This window comes from Brassica napus, chromosome C4 (assembly GCF_020379485.1).
Source record: "Brassica napus cultivar Da-Ae chromosome C4, Da-Ae, whole genome shotgun sequence".
In the NCBI taxonomy this organism is placed as follows: domain Eukaryota; kingdom Viridiplantae; phylum Streptophyta; class Magnoliopsida; order Brassicales; family Brassicaceae; genus Brassica; species Brassica napus.
The window spans coordinates 58,478,246-58,499,853 of NC_063447.1; the positions used below are offsets into that span (position 1 = coordinate 58,478,246).

Consider the following 21,608-nt stretch of genomic DNA (forward strand, 5'->3'; position numbering starts at 1 on the left):
CTTTTACCGTAAAATGCTATGAAGTTTTGCAATATTTATATTAGGTTTGAATTTCAGAATTCTCAAGCCTCTTCTATTTTCTTAACAAAGACAGATGGATAGTTATGAAAAGAAAAACAGAGGCTACTATTTATCAAGTAATAGTGTAGTCAAAATTATCGGTCAAAACTAAATAGTTTTAAAGCTTATATTTCGTGTATGTTTTTGAAATGTTAAAGTATGTGTATTTGTATAGAATACAATATGAGATTGGTATAGTACTATGAAACATCTCTATAATTATACCTTTTATTCTATAATTATGCCTGCTATGAAACTGAATATGTACCCTTTTTAGTAGTGCTCTTTATATGAATACCAAATTATGTGTGTTAATTTTGAATTTGGGTCATTTTAAATAGTACTTTTATATTTATTTTCCCACCCCAATTAAAACGAGGATAAGTATTTTAAATTTTATTTTTTAGAAGATTATCTTAATCATCACTACATACTCAATTATCAAACTATCGTTTGGCATTTAGTAATTATGATAAATTGTTATGATTTTTAAAAAATAATTTCATATTGAGTTTTAATAACTAGACTAAATAAGGATAGTTACATGTATTATTATATTACCATTATCCCAAGAATAGCTGTTGCGCATTTGTGACAAAGCTAATATAAGATCTCGCTACGTCCATCTTTTTGAGCAAACATTATATATAATATTTTTTCTCTTAAATAAAATATATCAAATTCTATCTTTTTGTATGAAAGTTCAGGAGGCAACTCCAAAATACACAAACTAGGTAGACTTTTGTAATAATATTAATATTTGTTCTAGATCATTTTCAAATGTATTTCATATTCTTGTGAGCTAGACCCTACCATCTCGTGGTCTTATCGTCCAGAAACTATAGAATAAAGATACTAATAATATGTCAACGGTTTTTGGTAAGGAGACGAGTTAGGAAGAAGAAGTCAGTCTCCAAGAATTTGACTCAGAACAATACCAAAGTTGGTTTAATTCGTCAAAATATCAATTGTAGACTATTCATTTCAACGTCTCATCAAACACTCGTATATATAAATATACCTAAACCCACCAACATGAAAAAACCACCACAACTTACCAAATCCTGAAACATCGATTCCTCACATTTAATATCTGCCTATTGTCAGAGAGAACATCAAGATTCATCAGGTAAATTACATACATCTCGTGAGTTTTCGTTCTTTTATAAGTTCGTTGTATATATTAATTGATAACATGGCAATGTCTCATTTGCAGTGCATACGGAGAAGAATGTCGCCGACGATGATAGCTCCGGTGGTAGTGGAAGAGAACAATAGATACCAGAAAGGCGTGAAACATCTTTGTGACAACGGTCTGACCAAAGTGCCAACCAAATATATATGGCCCGAACCTGACCGACCCATCTTCACAAAATCCGACAAGCTCACCAAACCAAAACAAAACTTAAAGCTTCCCATCATAGATTTCGCCGAGCTCCTAGGGCCTAACCGGTCTCATGTCCTACGAACCATAGCCGAGGCCTGCGAAACCTACGGATTCTTCCAGGTTGGTTTTCAAAACCCTAAAGTACATGAACTGGTATATATTACTCGCTTGCTAAGCAAGTAAGCTATTGGAATGGGTATGCAGGTGGTGAATCATGGAATGGGGGGAGACGTTAGCAGGAACATGATAGAAGTGTGTAAGAAATTCTTTGAGCTTCCGTACGAGGAGAGATCGAAGTACATGACGTCAGACATGTCGGCTCCAGTACGGTACGGTACCAGTTTCAACCAGAACAAAGACAATGTCTTTTGTTGGAGAGACTTCTTGAAGCTTTATGCACATCCTCTCCCTGATTATCTTCCTTATTGGCCTTCTTCTCCATCCGATTTCAGGTGAGCTTTCCCACATTTAATTACGTTATACATATAACTAACTGAAAGTTAATTAATCATATGCAGTTTTTCTCCTGAAAATAAATATATTAAACTAGAAATTTCGTCAAGAAATTCCACATAAACACATATATACAGCACATGTGGGTTTCAAGTGTTAAACTCAAAACAGGTTGTTCAACATTACGTACATGATTACACCAAAAAAAAAAAACATTACGTATATGAATATTTAAATACATCTAAAGAAGGATTCAGTTAATTAGTCAAAGTAAAAAATTGTATGTACATATTTTAGAATCTTTGAAGTGAATATGAATTCAAATCCGTATATTTTGGTCACAAAGTGCCACCTAAATAAACTAACTACAGCCAGGTGATTGTGTTATTTGATTTATTATAGTAATAGATATGTAAGTGGCGGCTTGTAAAAATCTATAAAGATGGGTAGAAAAAACTACTAAATAACAAAGAAAAGGTCTATATAATACGACTTACTTATCCTAGTTACACCGCCACCATATAAGAGCAGTCACGGGTTACATATCACGTGTAATATTAGTAAACATATTTAATAGTATTGTACAAAATTAATTACATGAGCTTGTGACTAATTTATAAATAAAATTTAAAACTGAAAACAGGAGTTTGGCGGCTACCTACGCGACAGAGACGAGAGAGATGTTCGAGATGATGGTGAAAGCCATCATGGAGAGCCTTGAGATAGACGGTGACGACAACGAGGCAGCGAAGGAGTTGAAAGAAGGTAGTCAGATGGTGGTCGTGAACTGTTATCCACCGTGCCCAGAGCCGGAGCTGACGCTGGGGATGCCACCTCACTCCGATTACGGCTTCTTGACACTTCTTCTTCAAGACGACGTTGAAGGGCTTCAGATTCTGTACCGTGACGAATGGGTCACTATTGATCCCATCCCTGGCTCCTTTGTCATCAACGTTGGCGATCATCTCGAGGTATGACTTGTCATATTCTTATAAAGCTTGTCTCTATTTTCTTTACCAAATTATGAAAAATTACATTTATTTAACATTAAATATAGTTTTCAATCTTTTGATATTTTGTTCCATATTCTAACAAATCATTCTCAGCTTGACAGAATAATTTAAATTATACAATTTTTGTTGTTATTCATGTAGATATTTAGCAATGGGAGGTACAAAAGCGTGTTACATAGGGTATTGGTGAATTCCACAAAGCCTAGGATATCCGTGGCATCGCTGCATAGCTTCCCTTTGACTTCGGTCGTGAAGCCATCACCGAAACTCATCGACGAACATAATCAACCGCAGTACATGGACACCGACTTTGCCACTTTTCTTCAGTATATATCTACTCGTGAACCCAAGTGGAAGAATTTTCTTGAATCACGCAAGATTCACATCTAAAATGAACGATAAAGATTATCATTTTTCTTCTTCTAATGTTAATAACATTAAGGTGGATTAGATTATGTTATAGATTTATGTTATGCATGGTTAAAAGAACAAAAAAAAGAACAAAAATACGCGTAGCTTCCAACTTTATCAAGCTTTGTTATTTTAATTGTATTATATTTTTTTTGATGAAATTGTACTGTATATGTTCCAAATAGCTAAGGGTGGACATTAAACTAAACCCAACCATACAAAATCTAAATGTCTTTGTAATCTGAATTCACTAAAGTTAAACTCAGTGACTTGTTAAACATAACATTTTTAATAAAAATTGTTAAACACAACCTAAGAGGGTCAATAAGTCCAATAAGATTATTTTACTCAAAAAATCTATTTAAAGAACAATTCCTATTTTCTGAGGTAGTTACTACAGAATAAAAAAAACATAATTGTCTCTATAAAATAATTTATAAAATATGAAAACGCTAAAATTGGAAGGGAAAAAGAAACAATAACGCTGGAAAACAATTTTGATTGTTCGGATAGTCCCGGAAAAAACAAGTTAAACATTTAAAAAGTTCATTCAATTCGGATAACTAAGTTCTACCATCCCCGCGTAAACTGATATTAGGTTTGCTTATTGGTACTCAAGTTTCTTGCTTTTTCGGATTTTTTCCTATTTAGTTGATACACACTGATGAAGAAACATGTGTGATGTAGGGTCTGTTTGCCTCTTTCTTGTGAGGTCTTCTATGTTTGCTATTTATGATTCGCTTCTCTGTTTTGTTTCCTGCTCGGTTTTGCTTACTGATACTTGATTTGGTTTCTTATAATATGCAGTGTGATAATTTGTTTCCATGAGACTTAGTAGAGACGGCGAACTTGGAAATTCTCATACTCAACTTCCACAGCATTCAGATTCGAGTTACCTGGATTGAAGACAACAAAGAACGAGAGAAGGTTTCTCTGTGTGTTTTTATGTTCCTAGAGTTTCATTTAATGGTCAATGCCTTGTGGGTGTGATGTTTGATATATCACACTGACGGTAGACTTGTTCAGTTACTGGCTAACAATATTGGTGCTTGATCTTTGTATATAGAGAAGAATCTGCACTTGAATCTTCTACACCAATAGGGATGGAGTTAGTACAAATCACTCAAAACCTCAGGATTCTAAAACTTGTAGAGTACGCTAGTTTAATGGAGCCACTGATCACCATCTATATATGATATGCTGATGAAATGAGAAGCTTGAGAATCTGTTAGTTGTTTACTGTATGAAACTCTGTCTTTGTGGTTTGCTCCATAATTTATAGCTTGGTCTCCTTCAATCCGCAAAGCTATTGCTTGTGCACCTTCCACACCAAGTTCGGGTACTGGTGCAGTGTTCTTCCTCAGATCAAACAATATGTATGTATGAGAACAAATGCATTGATTAGGTTCATAATAGAATGATTGTTGATATTGGTATCCTTACCTGAAACTGATTGTTGATATTTGATTAAGAAGTTTAACAAAAAATCTTCTAAAATTCATTACTTTTAAAACTATTCTAGTAATAAATTATATTTTAAGCAACGAGTTCAATAATACCGCAATTTTAAAGATTTTATTATAATTTTATAGAATCAACATGCTCTCAATTTGCATTTTAAGAAAATCATACTTGAATAGCATATGATTTGTCATTTTGATACAAATTATTGTAATTCATAGTTTGAATACAAATTCGATCAAACTTATTGCTTAACTAAGACGACATATAGTTTCAAAATTAATACTCTTGCAGTTTTGATTATTTATTTGGGTTAACTATTAGTAAATGATTAGTTATGGTATAGTCTTACAATATTGTTTCACTTTTGTTTACTTATATTTTACTTACATTTTGCTTATTTTTTCCTTCATTAATTTCTAATTTATGCTTATTTTGTTCAACTAGTTTTCTTTTCAAATTTCCTTCAAAATTTAGAGCAGTGTATCTATGATGTATTGATATGTAACCAACATGCTTCTAGTTTTCTATTGATCTAATTGTATAGTCATGCTCAGTGTCGTGCCTAGTCAATATTGGACCTTATAAGGCAATATAAAAATTTGGAGCCTTAATGAAATTTAAAATGTTTTTTGATTGTGAAGTTAAGACAACTTAGTAAACAAAACAAATATGAAAATAGTTGATGAAAAAATATTTAATAAGGTTGTTTACATATATTCAAAGAATGATGACCCAAAAATTTCACACCTATGCAAATAATAAAATCATAACTGTAATTGCAAAGTTATAAAATTATTCAACATTACAATATCAAATGAATTAGAATATGTGAAAACATATACATAAAAAAAAAATAAGCGAATATTTAAAATCTAAAATTATATATAAAATTTAGACCAGAAAGGATAATACAGTTAAATTTGCAGAAAACTATTACAAAAATGTCGACATGTTTAAATATTTTTAAATCAATTGATTGGATAAGAAGAGGCCCAAAAACTAAGGAGAATTTAAATATTACCATAAATTCGGTATCTCTTTCCAAATCTACTCTTAAAAGATAACCATTTTCATAAATATTTTATGTTTGTGATGAAAACAGCTAATCTAATCCTCCTAAATCATTTATAAATGTTTAAGAATAATTTATAAAACATATATAATAGTTTAAAACCCCAATCTTATCCCTTAAATACTAAATCCTAAACAATGATCACTAAATCGTAAATCCAAATGTTAGAATATTTTTATTTAACTGTATTTTAAAAAATGGTAGCCAATATATGGAATTTGAAGCAATTTCCTGAGGCACTTGCCTCTTTTTTTAACACATGGACATGGCTCTGGTCATGCTTGCATCTTCAAGTTGTTATATTTTGAATCCTCATATATTTTTCTTTATTTACATGGTAAACTCATCTTCCATTGCTATGGATGAAAGTTAACTGTACTCATCCAATGAATAAAACTTGCTACTTATAGTTTGATCCACTCAAATACATCTTTTTTTTATAAGAAGATTTTTTTAGCAATTCATACTAACTCTCATTTGGAGAGCGAGAGTGTCGAAAAATAAAAACAAATGAAGCATTGTGCTAGTGTGCAAGGTTTGGCAATCACCTCCACTGTTTGAGATATCTTTCTGGTAAACCATAGATTGAGAGGATGATAGAGAGAAAAGAAACGAAGATCAAGATCAGTTCACTTGACATCATGAATTATGTTGCTTCTCTTAGCTTATTCAGAGAAAAATAGAGGTTAGAAGTTTGTAGCTAGCTGTAAGGAAGATTGACGTCGTAAACTAACGTAAATCTAATTTCTTCATAGAAAATTTTGAGTGTGGTGGTTAAATTGTGCATTTGGTCACTGATCACTTTTTGAGAGGCAAAAATTGCTTTGTTAAGTTAAAAGTCTATTATCTGATCAATAAAACTTGCTACTTTGTTTTACAATACTAATGGTGTAGTACTTGAATAAACGTGGACCACGATGAGCAGAAACAGAAAGAAACAATGTTAATGTAAACCAAATTGTAACATATTGTTTTCTTAAAATATTTTTTTCCAATAAGAACAAAAGGTAAAATCTGAATCTAAAAAGTAAACAGAAAGAGTTTCGTTTCTAATCTACAAAATATACACACGTCTCTATTGTTTGTAACTCACTCATCCACTCTTTCATCCATCTTTAACGACTCCTTAGGTTGTTTCAAATCAAAATTGTGTTCCGCCTCGGTTTTCTTGTCAGTGATCAGGTGCGAACGAACCGGTTTCTGCAGCATGGACGCTCCTTTGAACCTCACCATTTGGTAGCTCACCTTTACATACTTGCTGAGCTGTAACAATAAAGTTTTCATTGTTATGAGATTCTTTCTATTAGAACATTTACTACACAATTTACAAACAAGTCAAATCCCAACGTTTTACCTGTTCAGGTGCGAGTTTTCTGAAGCCAAATTTGTTCATCCACAAGGGCTCTGCCTCTTCAGCTGCTGGAACCATGATGCTTTCAACATTCAGGAATGAGAGTAGCTTCTCAACGCAGGAAAATAGCAATTGAAAGTAGCCCTGTTTTGTTTTAAAAAACCCCATTAAACTCGGTTAAGCAAGGAAAGGAACCTAACAGGTCAATTAGGAAACATGATTTATCTTTTAGATATGGTTTGTAATTGGGATAATAAGACACTTACCTTCTCTCGGCTGCACATGCGTGTTGCAACTAATGGAAGTTCTGCAACCTCTCGGCCAAATACTCGTAGTAGTCCAGCAGAAACAACAGTTGCACTACATAAATTAGCAGCGGAAAACAAGCCAAATCAATGGTTGACCGCAATAACAAAACTTATATAGAATCGAGGAAAAGATCTTACTTCACAGTCAAAACAGCACAGCAGATTCCTCCGTAGTCTTGTCCTTGCATACTCTTCCTAAACGAAAAATGCACTTGTGATTGTTAATGAAAGTGTTATAGAAATAAAAAATCAGGCTACTTGAAGCACGCATGATGGAAGAGTCCTTTACCCGTAAACCATTCTTGGAATAAGATTGCGCCCTGAAACTGGATCAACTATAGGATCAAAGCAATCCTGCAAGTAAAAAGCATTAAACATGATGTATAAGTTTTGAGGAACGTTGGTCATATGATGATTCCATGAAAGATACAAAGGAATATAAAGGTAAAACATAAAAGAGGGTGATTCTTATTCATGGTTATGCCTTATTTAGTTTCAACTTGCAGACATAGAAATAGAGATATGCGTATATACTAACAAAATGAAGCTGAAACTGTAGAAATATTATCTGAGTCTTAACGAACTATACTAAAGGATAATGTAGATCTATGCAACCTTTATTGTGTTATAGTGTATTACTGCATTTTGCTAGTTATCTAGCCACTACTTAGCGAAAAGAGAAATAGCCATGAGCTACGTCAATTCATTCTTTGTGTTAAGAGTACCAATTATCAGATAGGAACAAAAAGGATCGCTATGATATAAAGTTAAAGATTTTGAACTGCAAAACCGCTTACATGAAAAATAGCCAACGCCTGAGACAGCAACATCCGGCTTTCAGGAGAAGTAACTTTGCCGCTGATCAGTCTCCATCTGATGCCTAGATGACTGACGGAATCAACATCAGTTAATCCTTGCTTCATGCGTATTATTTCCAAAGAAGAATCTGAAAGCGTCTCCGCCCCACCAAGCAGTAACTTCTGCAAAGTGGAGTTGATCCTCGTACAGTCCATAGAGCAAAACCAATTTCCTTTAGGTAATTCCTGTCAGAAAATCATATCATCCCGTGTTAGCTGAAATTATCAAAAAGATCTAATATGGGCACACACGCAGAAGACTATACGCTGGATATAGAGTTATATGCTGTCACCTTTAAATCCACAATGTTATGACTACTCAGACATCCAATGTGGTACTCCTTTTCACACTGTTGCAATGTAAATATCAGTAAAAGTAGTAATTATTAGTGTGATATGCAAATAATCTAATTTAAGATCTTGCTACAATTGAGAAATTACCTGATCACATATTATGATCGTTCGTGGCCCGAATCCGGATCTGCAAAAATCAGAACCACTGCGGACAAAAATATGTTAAGACGATTAATGTACTGGGTTCGTGCACATATTAATAAAATACTCTCAAACAGGTAATGCCCTTCTAACTCGAAGGACATAGTAGTTAAATAATTGTTAGCATACCGCACATTCAGAATAAGAAATTAGACTCGGCCAGAATATTTACCTGCATAGTACACACCCATTTGTTTCAGCTTCCATGTTCTTGACAACTCGAATGCATCGTCCAGCTAACTGATCAGCATGATCAACTCCTTCTAGTTGACTAGGTGCAGAAGAATTAACATTGTACTCTCCAATAGTCTCGGTCTTGGAATTTTTCTCGCAGTATTTGCAATGCCAGTTACCACGAGGAATACTTGGAAGGGAAACACATTCTACATAGACCAGACAGATAAATTGAGAACAAATTTATCGAAATTTCAACAAAGTGATTCAAAACATAAGAATACAACGGACTCTACTGTTTGAGAGACATGATCTGAAATTCAGAAAAGTGGCTAAAATGGAAGTGATCCTGCTTGTAGATATATCCATACCCTTTTCAAGATCAGTATTATAATCATTCAATTAACTCATCCTCCATGCAATATGTTACGAACACGTGTAGATATTGAACTATAGGAAAAGTTATTCAAGAGGTAAAGAAAGAAAGTGAAATGCATGCTGTAAAACTGTTTTAAGTACATTACCTATGTGGAAGGCTCTTGGGCAGCTATCGCAGCGCAGAAGATTTCCACCATCGGCACAAATGACACACAAGTCGTCATTTTCATTAGCAGAATATTTCCGGCCTTGTGAGAAAGTCATTGCCCATTCGTGAAGAGACACACCATTAGATGTATATATGTAAAAATAACTGCAACAAGTAGAGACTAATCAGACATCGAAGGAATGCAAAATTCCAATATAAAAGAGACAGGAGAAAATTCGTACGGTTTTCTGCGAGATGTCCAGCCTGCATGAGCTTCGAACACGGATGGGCTCACCTGCACGAAAAATGCAATATTAAGAACGAACTGATAATGCATGATCATGATGTAGAGTGTATAATATCAAGTACCTCACACTTGCAGCAGTAACAGTAAATTCCGGCACCCATTTTGTGGCCTCCGAGCAATTTCTGCCCACAGTGATATTATGTGTTAAAAGAGAAGGTCAGGTCCAGAGATATATAATAACCACACGTACGATAAGGTAGCTAACCTGTCCGCGGGCGTAGTATCCTAGTTCAGTTCCATCTGGTAATCCCTCTCTCTCAAACACTAATTTATGCAATCCCTGATCCCTGCATGCAAAGAGATGTAAGTAAACATAATAGTTCGAAACCAGCCAGCAAAAACAAAAATAAGGATGCTACAAATAAGAGATACTAACCTTCTCGTTGTTCTACAACTCCTCTTTTTTGAAGAAACAGAAAGGGGCACGCTTTTTAAAGCCTTGGGGGTCACAGAATGTTGGGCTAACCTTCAAAAATACAAGGAACTAGACGCGTCAAAATACGACTCTTTATCATCAGCGTTAGTTTGGCTAATATCATCATGAAGTAAGGATACCAACATATTAAACTCAGATCTGCACTTATTATGTGAAGATATATTTGTAGAAGCACTGAGAGCCTTCCCAACCAAAGCTTGACGTAATGCCCTGAGACGTAAGGTGGTAATTCAAATTTTGATGATCAGATTCAAGAAAAGAGGACATGCATTACATATACCATGCTTAAGCGACAAAAAAAATTCCAAAAAGAGTCCTATCAATACAATGGTTGATGAAGATGCAATACATACAAACATAAAAAAACCAGCAATAGGATACCAACTTTCTTGTGATCTCCTGAGTGCTATTTCCCAGTGGTGATATAGATAGAGGCGACTTTAATGTGGATTCTGATCGCCTGAAAAAGCAAACAAAACAGTAGAGAATGAGTATTTACACTCATGCATGATGCCCAAAGAAAAAATAAAATTCGCCACACATAAGATGGAAATATAAATAGTCGAAGAGACACCTTATGACTAAGAGAACATAGAATAAAGGTTACCAACTTTCTTGTTATCTTCCATCTGCTCTTAGCCAGAGATGTTATGCACGCAGGAGCACTAGTTGGGGTCCATGTCGCAATAGGGCTGCTCTGAGAATTTTCTATCTCTGAGCATGACAAACACAGTAACCCTCTATGGCCAAGAGAGGATAAAGGGCACACGCCTACAAACCACAGGCATTAAATTCAATTTTGACCGAAGAAATCTAAGAAATCGATACGTGTTAGAACACGCTAGGGAGAAAATACTATAACAGCCCACCTTTGCATCTTTTACAGGTGAAGCATTTTTCTTTAGACGCACTATCAACAGCATCAAGAACTTTTGCTCGAAGAGAATGTAGAGGAGCGTTCCTACAAATCTTCAGAACATCTAGTAGGCTCTTACCATTCTCAAAACAAATATATTGTGATGCTCGTTTGTATTGCTTATTAGCATGAATCTCAAATTGGGAAGTTGTAACGACCTACAAAAAGAACGTGTTTATGTACACCAGAATATTTCTGATAGAATAACTAGAGATAATAATAGTCAACCTGCATTATGAGTTGCAGAGTAACATATTCTTACATTAGCCCAATCACAGGAGGAACACGAACACAAAATTCCACCATCCGTAATGATGCCACGGAGACCAAAGCCTTGAGACTAAAACATTATAAAAAAAAATTACTTAGATTAAGCTAGAATGAAATGGTCACAAAACCAAACAAAAACAAAACAGAATAGCCCAACCTGAGCAGTACCCGTGTAGACCACCGACACACCATCAAGTATACCAGTCTCAAAAAGTTCCCTCACTGTATCTGGCCTTTTGCGGACTACTACATTGGAAATGCCAGCCAGACTCATAGAAAGATTCTGTTCATCCAACCCCTCACTATCCAATTCTGAATCTGCCAGAACCTCTGCATCCTTAGAGACTACTTTGTTTACCTTCTTCAGTCTCAAAAGCGATTTATACGTCTTCTTCGTACGCTTTAAAGATCCATGCCTATTCGCCTTTGACGCCAAATAGCGTTTTCCAATGGCTCTGTCTTTAGCTACCTCAAAATCCAAGCTCCCTTCCGGAAGAATCTCCACAGGAATCGCTTCATGTAACAATTCTTCAAACTGTATATCATCAATCACAACATCAACTAACGAGCAACTACTGCCACTCTCAGTATCCACTTCTCTGAACTTATCATCCGCCATAATCTCAGCTAAGCTGCCAGTAACTACGCGCTCTTCCACAGCAGTTCTCTCCACAGAGCTCTCAACAACAGTATTGTTAACGCAAGAACTCTCCGCGATGCTAGTGTCAGCCAATCTAGCAGTAACTAAGCGCTCTTCCACAGCAATTCTCTCCACAGATCTCTCAACAACAGTATTGTTAACGCAAGAACTCTCAGAGATGTTAGTTTCAGCTAAGCTGCCAGTAACTAAGCGCTCTTCCTCAGCAGTTCTCTCCACAGATCTCTCAACAACTGTATTCTTAACGCAAGATCTCTCAGCTATTGGATCATTGATTGCAACTTCATCCGTTGGCTTCGACTCGTCTTCTTCGTTAACCTTATTGAGTTTAGTCCTCCTCGTTCTAGTGTAAACGATAAAACCATTAACTAAAGTCGTTTTGATTCGCTTACAGCTAATCCCACTCCTCTCGCCGCCGTCTAAGGCCATCCGCTTAACCGAACTGATCTCGCCGCCACCGCCGGGGGCAAACTCTTCCTTCATAGCAAACGAATCTGCTCTAATCGGACTCTAACACAGAGAAGAAATGGAGAAGCAAGATGAGATTAGTAGAGAAGAAAACAGAAACGGTTTAACCTAATCGGAGTAACGAAGCGAACCTTGGGAGAGTTTTAGAACCACCGGTTTGGTTACGAATCGGCGGAGGTATAGCATCCGATCGAGAATCGAGATCGATGAGTGGATTTAGGGTTCAGGGGAGGCTGATCTGGAGGAGGAAGGTGAACGCAAACTCTCTTTGCAGCCATTGGGGAAGAAGATAGCAATACAGACAGTGGCAGCTTTTGTAATTATTGATTTTTATAAGGGCCGATTGTTAAGAAACTAAAGCTGGGCCCAAAGGCCCATATTGACTTACAAAGCAATTTTTGTAATTATTAACTTTTACAAGCGCCGTTTATATGTTTTGCCGTTTGTTACATTTGTTTCACTCAATTTTCAAATGTTAGTACATTACTTTCATAATCTTTTGAATATTGATTCACTGTCACATCTTTTATTTAGTGTATGTAGACATTTTGAATTTTTTCGTTATTATCTTTTGGTCAATGATAGTATGGTTTAGGTTTCTAAAAAACATTCGTGTTAAAGATAATAATTGGTGGAATCAGTTTAATCAAATATATTTTCACTACGACACAGTTAGGTTTTGAGTGATTTTTGTGTTAATTAAATACAAATCTTTACATGCCATCATATTCTTATCTTGAGTTTTAAGCAAGGCCACAAAGTTAAAAACTAAAACAAAATCACATTTTCTGCAAAAATCTCATCATGAATTAATTATTTGTAACATAGGAAGTAAAATACAGTATAAACCATTAAGATACTATAGAATTCAGCATCAACTCATAAAACATTAGGGTAGTAATCATCACGTTACTAACACACAGATGGAGAGATAATCAAAAAGACATAACAAAACAAATAATATAAACCAGAAGAAGCGAAACAGTGAACCAAACACAAGTTGAACAGAACTCTCAAAAGTTAGAAGAAGATACACACATCATCTTCCTTCTTCTTCTTCTTCTTCTTCAATCAGATAGAGGAAATGCCAAAGGATCAGATCGAGTTGCCCAATCTACATATATAGAGAAGAACCCGCTTGCTGGGTTCAAACTTCCTGAGGCTCTTCGAGAAGAGCCAACACCACCGTCATGTTTCGGTGTTGTGGAGAGAGGGTTTCATATGATGCTTTTATGCTTTCTTTATAGACTCGCACAAATACATACATCTATAATGTCCCTTCTACGCTAGCAAAGTTACATCCATGTGATAAAGTGTGATAATATTAAATATTTTGAAAAAAAAAATGATGGGTTGAGAAATTGGGAATCTTCCAAGGATATGCCATATTTTCATTGGCTACCCTTTTCACTTCAGCTCCAATCACACGCCATAAAATATATACTTTACTTTCTCGTTTACTTTAAGAAAATGGGATCCGATTTCATGAGTTATCTTGTCTGATGAATACATTGATAGTACCTATGAAATTAAACAAACAAAAGCAATACGTGTGATAAACCCTGTAATGGATCATACGTATGCGATGACTTGACGTGTTGTATATTTATATTCTGTGCGTGCAAAATGCCTACAAAACATCAAACAACTAAAATCTCACCCATGCAACTTTATTTTTGTTATTCTGGTTCATGTTTTAAACCTAAGATATACACATAGTCTATAGTTACGTAAACCATTAAACATCACACGAATCACCAATTCGCCATATTGATTATATACTTCGGTGACGATCAGTTGTTTATGTATTTATGTTGTTGATTCACGTGTATGCTACTATGTGAGATTAACTGATATCTTTTAACGAGCAACCTTGCTATACGTTATACCGTGTAACCACAGTTTTGTATTTTGAATTTATGGTTGTTACAGTATTTTAGAAAATATTCAAAATATTTGAATCGTGAAAAGGCGAAGCAACATTTTGTTTGAGACTTTTGAGTCATAGGAAAGTAGTGCTATACACTAACACTGCTACTGATTAACTTTTTGTTTATTGATTTTATAAAAATAAAAGTATATATTGTGAAACTATATAGGACGAGAATTAAGAATCTTCTATTGGATATGCCATATTTCCCTTGGCTACGTTTTTTTTTTATTGTAGCTCCAACTCCACATCCATTCATATTTTTCAGATTTGATTTTATACTTCCCAGATGAATTTGAATCACTGATCATATATGATTTTCACTTGTCAATTGCAACTTGAACTTCAGGAAAACAAGGCATTGGTGTTTCTTCGATTCGAAGCTTAAACTCATTTTTTTATTAAATTATATCTATGTTAATATTACATGGATTTGCACAGGTTAATAACAACACTACATTTTCTCTGTGATGGTGTCGTGGGTTGTTGTCGGGAAGATCAATTTCAGGGACAGTGACACTTATATGAGAGTGTTATTTCCAGTTCAAGATCTGATCATTCATCTCACTTCCGAGTTAATGGGCTTTGATATATTATTGGGCTTTGATATATTATTGGGCGTTCTAGTAACACAAATTCTCAAAGCCCATATCATATTAGTAACTAGAGAAACTAAAAATCTTCATACTTTGTAGCATACGTCAAAATCAACTTTGTCATAAGGAGGAAAAGGGTTGTTGATAAGTCTTCAACAAGAAAATAAAACACAGTGATTATATATATGTAAAGCTCTGAGGAGTCGCTAGAAGCAATACCGCAGCTGTAATCTTCAGAACCACTTGTCTAGCTTTCAACTCTCTGTTTAACAAAACAAAATATTATAAACTTGCTTTTCCCACTATTTAAATGTTTGAATATGAAAAAAAAAAACTATTTAGTGTATATAATTTGATATAAATTCGATTATTCAACCATACATAAATGATAATTTTTTTGTGAAGTTTAATAGCTGATAAAATATTACATGATCAATGATATAATAGAGAGTAACAACAATACATCACTTCTTGGATTGTGCTACTTGCACCATGTCTTCAAGGAAGCATGTGATGTTGGAGTGAGAAGAGCCTTCTTCTTCAACAGCCTTGTGAGCTAATTCTCCAAGCTCTTTAACTCTCTTTCTTCTCTCTTTTCCCTCCTCACTCTCACCCATTAAATCTTCCACTGCCTTCTTCACTCCTTCTCTATCCACCAACACTCCTATCTTCTCCTCTTCACCAAATCTCATGACCTCTTCAACCCCAACACTTACACCCGCTTTTAAAACCTCCACGACCAGTTTCTGGTTGCAGAACTGGTCTCCAAACAATGGCCAAGTGATCAATGGAACACCTGAGGTGATTCCTTCAAGAGTCGAGTTCCATCCACAATGTGTCAAGAATCCTCCAACGGCAGGGTGTGAAAGGATAAGGATTTGAGGTGACCATCCTTTGATTAGGAGCCCTCTTTCTTTGTTTCTTTCTTCGAAACCGCTCTCCAAGAACCACTCAGCTAGCTCATTATACTTCTCCCAACCTCTTATCACCCAGATGAAAGGTCTTTGAGATTCTTCAAGGCCTAGCCCTAGCTCTTTGAGCTGAGCAAGAGGAACGTTGCATATACTTCCAAGACAAACATATAACACTGACCTTTTTTCTTTAGAATCAAGCCATTTAAGACACTCATCTTGATCAATAGCAGCTTGCTTCCCCCTTTGGGCCTTGTCTACTCCTACCTTGTTGCACAAGGAAACAGGTCCAATGGACCATACTTTACCAGCCCTAGCCTCCTTGTAGTCCTTCACATAAGCAGACTCCAACTCTTGAAATGTGTTGATGATTACACCATATGATGTGTCATCAGCTTCAACCTGTTCAGCCAAGATTTGTTTCCACTCTCCACTATCATTTGCTATAGTAACTTGAGGTTTTGTAAATTCAACTCTATCAGGAAAATTAGGAACCAAGAAACGCTCTTTGTCTGACTTTAAGGCCTCCAGGATCTCTAGGTTTCGGTGTAGAATATGCATACACAGAAGACAAAAGCTAGATACGCCATGAAAAACGATCTTTGGGATATTGAGCTTCTTGGCGATTTTGCTTGTGTAAGGCAAACAAAAGTCAGATATTAGACATGTTGGTTTAGGTTTCATCTCTTCCATGAGCTTCATGACCGGCTCTTCGACCATGTTCACTGCTTTAAAGAAAGGTACGATCAGCTCCATTGAGTCAAGAGAATCTACGTTTTCGTGTTCTTCAAGCAGACCAACTTCTTGAAATGTAATCTTCACATGCTCCAGCCTAATGGGCAAGCCGGACTGGATGGCTCGGCTTAGAATGTTCTTGAACCTCGCTTCGTTCTGAGGCGTCGTGACAATTGTTATGGTCACACCACGCTGAGCCAAAAGCCTTGCAATATCAACCATGGGGATCATGTGGCCTTGAGCCATGAAAGGGAAGAGAACAAAGTGAAGAGGTGGATGAAGTTGTTGGGATGTTTCAGAAGCCATGAGGAACTCTCTCTAACCTTTACTTTCTGTTTTTGCTTTGATTTGATTTGGATGGTGTGAGTGTGTATATTTGTTTTTGCATAGATATATGTATATATATTGACTCGATAGAAGTAGATAAACTTGGACGACAAGAAAATAATAAAAAAACGACGTGTTCTTGAATCTTGACCAAGAAAGAGAGAGAGAACAATAAGTCAATAACGCATTTGCTTATTCGCTAAAAAAACACAATACAGTCCACATGTTAGTACAGATACATTTCGTGGCGGGCACTCGTGTTCCTCTATATTCATATAAGCCAAAAATAAACGACATATTTTTGAGAACTACGTCGAAAAAGGCATAAAAGTTAACAGCCGCAGAAATGATATCGTAGTAAAACTGGGTGAGTTTGGGTAATTTTAAGTAAATTTAGGTTTTGACTGCCTGTTCTATATTAAGCATTTCTTCGTGAATATTACCGTATATCTCAAATCATTACGTATACAAATGTGACAAAAAGGTTAAGATATGGGCCTGGTCAGATGCACATTATTGACAAAAAGAAAATGTAGCACCCGATGTTGATATCTTCACATGTCCATGTCCCATTCTCCATTTTATATCTTATCTTTTTTCCTCTCAATTATTCATAGAGCATTTTGATTAGAGAATTCATTAGACCGAAAGTCATAAAATATCTCAAAGTTAAGATACGTTTAAAATAGCTATTTCATGGGGAAAATAGACTAAATACTAGACAAAGAAAAAACCCTAATTTCCGTATTCACCCACAATATCTACGTTATTGTTACTACATAGTTCGTAGGTATACAGACAGGAAGCAAATGGCTTATTGTTTACAAAACATATAGAGACTAGTACGTTCCGTGGCGGCCACTCAAATGTGTTCTTTAGTACTCAAGCCCCAAAGTGAAATATCTTTGAGAACTACGTTGAAAATAAAGAGAAAAGTGCTCACAGACGCATAAATTACAAAATTAATAAACACACAAAAATCAAACTCGGACGGACTCTCTATTCCTCTCTTTGGACAACTACATTCTACATATTAGAATGACATCTTTAAAAATAAAAAAGCTATAAATATATTTTAACCGTCTTTGGTAACAAAGCTTCATGTTGCGCCATGGGGAAATGGTTCCTGATGACATTTACAACGAAGACAAAAAAACTGCTGATGATAAGTCTAATCTATAAAGGGGCTGCTAGAAGCACTATCAAAGTTCAACTCTTGAGGAGTGAGGACCACCACAACAGGTCTCTAAACTCTACTAAACTTTTAAAAAAAGTTAGAAAAAATATGTAAAATATTAATATGATGTAAAAGGCAAACAATTTTAGACGATTTCACATATTAACTGAATCCTGATTAATTAATAACTAACATATTACAGGAATAGATAATCCAATCAAAAGCAACAATACAATTAATTCTTGATTTGTGCTTGTTGCATTATGTCTTGTAAGAGTAAAGTGATGTTGGAATGAGAAGAGCCTCCTCCATCAACAGCCTTGTGAGCTAGCTTCCCAAGCTCTTTGACTCTTGCTCTTCTCTCTATAGCTTCATCACTATCACCCATCAATTCTTCCACTGCCTTCTTCACCCCTTCTTTATCCACCAACACTCCTATCTTTTCCTCTTCTCCCCAGCTCATTGAATCTTCAACACCAGCTCGCACACCAACTTTTAACACCTGAACCGCCAATTTCTCATTGCAGAACTGGTCTCCAAACAATGGCCAAGTGAGCAATGGAACCCCGGAAGTGATTCCTTCAAGAGTCGAGTTCCATCCACAGTGTGTCAAGAATCCTCCCACAGCAGGATGTGAAAGAATAAGCATTTGTGGTGACCATCCTCTTATGAGAAGACCTCTTTCTTTGATTCTTTCTTTAAACCCACTCCCTGAAAGCCACTCAAGTAACTCAGCATACTTCTCCCAACCTCTTATGACCCATATGAAAGGTCTTTGGGACTCCTCTAGGCCAAGCCCTAGCTCTTTGAGCTGAGATAGAGGAAGATTACATATACTTCCAAGGCAAATGTATAGCACAGACCCTTCTTCTTTAGAATCAAGCCATTTAACACACTCCTCTTGATCAATAGCCGCCTTATTTCCCCTCTCAGCTTGGTCTACTCCTTCCTTGTTGCACAAGGAAACCGGTCCGATGCTCCATACCCTACCTTCCTTAACCTTCTTGTAGTCTCTAACATAAGCTGGCTCAAGCTCTTCAAAGGTATTGACAATCACACCATAAGAAGTGTTATCACCGTCATCGATTCCATCTAAAATCTCTTTCCAAACTCCAGCACCTTGTGTGATCATTGGAATCTGAGATTTTGTGAACTCAGCTTTGTCAGGAAAATTTGGAACGGTGAAGTACTCCTTATCAGACTCTATAGTATCCAAAAACTCGTAGTGTTGGCGCATGATGTGCATACAAAGAAGGTTGAAGCAACACATGCCATGAAAGATGATCTTTGGTATACCAAAGTTCTTGGCGATTCTGTTTGTGAAAGGCAAACACATGTCGGCTATGATGCAGCTTGGCCTTGGTTCAATCTCTTTGAAGAGATTCTCCACCGGTTCCTCGAGCATGATAATGGATTTGAAGAAAGGCATTGATGCTCCCAATGAATCTAGCAAGTCTATATTCTCATGTACCTCTGATGAACTCGATTCTTGAGATGGAAACTTCACCTCCACAAGATGGATGGGCAGGCCGGACTGGATGGCCCGGTTAAGAACGCTCTTGAACCGGTTAGCGTTGTGAGGGGTAGTGACAATGGTTATAGTCACACCTCGCTGAGCCAAGAGCCTTGCAATATCGACCATGGGGATCATGTGGCCTTGGGACATGAAAGGGAAGAGAACAAAGTGAAGAGGTGGAGAACATTGTTGGGTTGTTTCGGAAGCCATGAGAAGTTCTACAAGTTATTTTCTGCCTTGGTTTGGTTGTGTTGATGTATATTTGTGTGTTCTTACATATATACAAGGTGATATAAGAGAGAACATATGTATATTGGTGTTATTATAACAAAACGCAATATGGTCCACAGAGATTAGTACAGAACATTTCCTGGCGGGGACATGTGTTCTTTTGTATTCATGTAACTATAAGCCAAAAATAATTAGTGAAATGTTCTTGAGAAGCAAGTTGAAAATATTGTGGAGAGTTCTCAGCCGCAAATATAAATTTTCGATAAGGAAAAAAGGAGAAATCAAACTTGACTCTCGAGTCCTCTCTATAGAATATAGACAATTACACTTTTACAACAATCTCAAAGAAACAACAAAAAGCCCTAAAATTATATAAAATATTTATCTTCAAAAGAAATCAATGTAAAAATAGTTTCTTATCAGCAAATATTGACATAGTTGAAAGCCTTATATAATATATTAACATTTTCTTCAAAACTAATGAAGCATATAAAAATTATTAAACAACAATGTAATCAATTTTTGAATTTCACTTGTTGCATTATGTCTTCTAAGAGGGAAGTGATGTTAGAGTGAGAAGAGCCACCTTCTTCCGCAACCTCGTGAGCTAACCCATTAATCTTCCACCGTCTTTCTTATCCAGCAACACTCCTAATCATTTGAGGAGACAATCCTTTGACAAGAAGTCCTGTGTCTTTGATTCTTTCTGCAAATCTGCTCTCCAAGATCCACTCAACTAACTCTTTGTTTTTCTCCCGACCTCTTATGACCCAAATGAAAGGTCCGTGGGATTCATTTAGGCCTAGAACAAGCTCCTTGAGCTGAGTCAAAGGAAGATTACAGATATGCTTCCAAGGCAAACATATAGTACAGAGCCGGGTTCCTTCGAATCAAGTCATTTAAGGCACTCATCTTTACCAATGTCTGATTTGTTTCCCCTTATTCCACAAGGAAACTGGTTCAATGGCCAATGCTTTACTGGACCTTGTTTCCTTGGGAGTCTTTGACATAAGCAGGCTCTTGATATGTGTTGACTATCACACTATAGAATGGCTTATCAGCTTCTGTTATATCCTCTACCAACTCACTCCACTCTTCAGAATAGGGGTGGGCACTTTACCCGATATCCGAAATGACACCCGAACCCGATCCAAAAAAACCGAACCGAAATCCGAACCGAAGTAGCAAAATACCCGAACGGGTATTGAATAAGGAGAGATTGGATACCCGAACCCGAACGGATAATACCCGAACCCGAATGGATATCCGAATATAACCGAACATATGTATAATTAACATTATGTTTCTAGTTTATATCTCTCATTTTATATAAAATATTTATATTGATACTACACATAATTTAAGTTCATATGATATACATACAATTACGGAAAAATGATTTGCTACTCACTTAAAATGCATGTCAAGTTTTTTATTTCAAAAATTAACAAAAAGTTATATCCAAAATTAAAAAAAATAACTAAATTAGTTCCTTTTTAGTTTTAAAATGTTATGTCCAAATCTATTAACCATTCAAACTAAAAGTTATATTTTTAAAT

At 35.8% G+C, this 21,608-nt stretch overlaps 4 protein-coding genes across 5 annotated transcripts; 1 reads left to right on the forward strand and 3 right to left on the reverse strand.

Moving 5' to 3' along the window:
• The first annotated feature begins 739 nt into the window (after positions 1 to 739).
• LOC106392130 (probable 2-oxoglutarate-dependent dioxygenase SLC1) lies at positions 740 to 3,454 on the forward strand. Of its 2 annotated transcripts, XM_013832908.3 has the most exons (5): positions 740 to 1,189; positions 1,277 to 1,567; positions 1,652 to 1,899; positions 2,544 to 2,871; positions 3,055 to 3,454. In XM_013832908.3, exons 2-5 carry the CDS (start codon positions 1,292 to 1,294, stop codon positions 3,301 to 3,303), a joined length of 1,101 nt encoding a protein of 366 aa, XP_013688362.2. In that variant the 5' UTR covers positions 740 to 1,189; positions 1,277 to 1,291; the 3' UTR covers positions 3,304 to 3,454. The 2 variants fall into 2 exon arrangements, with proteins under 2 accessions (XP_013688362.2, XP_048611035.1); XM_048755078.1 differs by lacking the exon at positions 740 to 1,189 and having other exon boundaries at positions 1,256 to 1,567.
• A 3,326-nt stretch (positions 3,455 to 6,780) lies between these two features.
• Positions 6,781 to 13,012, reverse strand: LOC106391486. Its single transcript, XM_048755079.1, has 21 exons — positions 12,758 to 13,012; positions 11,658 to 12,668; positions 11,493 to 11,570; positions 11,184 to 11,388; positions 10,926 to 11,085; positions 10,700 to 10,774; positions 10,438 to 10,524; positions 10,255 to 10,344; positions 10,084 to 10,165; positions 9,941 to 10,000; positions 9,814 to 9,866; positions 9,570 to 9,736; positions 9,044 to 9,254; positions 8,818 to 8,875; positions 8,670 to 8,726; positions 8,317 to 8,562; positions 7,809 to 7,873; positions 7,658 to 7,714; positions 7,478 to 7,571; positions 7,215 to 7,355; positions 6,781 to 7,123 (listed from the first exon to the last, which is right to left on the reverse strand). The coding sequence occupies exons 2-21, from the start codon at positions 12,639 to 12,641 to the stop codon at positions 6,950 to 6,952; spliced, it is 3,144 nt and encodes a 1,047-aa protein (XP_048611036.1). The 5' UTR covers positions 12,642 to 12,668; positions 12,758 to 13,012; the 3' UTR covers positions 6,781 to 6,949.
• A 451-nt stretch (positions 13,013 to 13,463) lies between these two features.
• LOC125585647 (UDP-glycosyltransferase 73C2-like) lies at positions 13,464 to 18,177 on the reverse strand. The gene has a single exon (XM_048755081.1). The coding sequence runs from the start codon at positions 17,102 to 17,104 to the stop codon at positions 15,617 to 15,619; it is 1,488 nt and encodes a 495-aa protein (XP_048611038.1). The 5' UTR covers positions 17,105 to 18,177; the 3' UTR covers positions 13,464 to 15,616.
• A 232-nt stretch (positions 18,178 to 18,409) lies between these two features.
• Positions 18,410 to 20,112, reverse strand: LOC125585646 (UDP-glycosyltransferase 73C1-like). Its single transcript, XM_048755080.1, has one exon. It carries the CDS (start codon positions 20,026 to 20,028, stop codon positions 18,538 to 18,540), a length of 1,491 nt encoding a protein of 496 aa, XP_048611037.1. The 5' UTR covers positions 20,029 to 20,112; the 3' UTR covers positions 18,410 to 18,537.
• Positions 20,113 to 21,608: the final 1,496 nt, after the last annotated feature.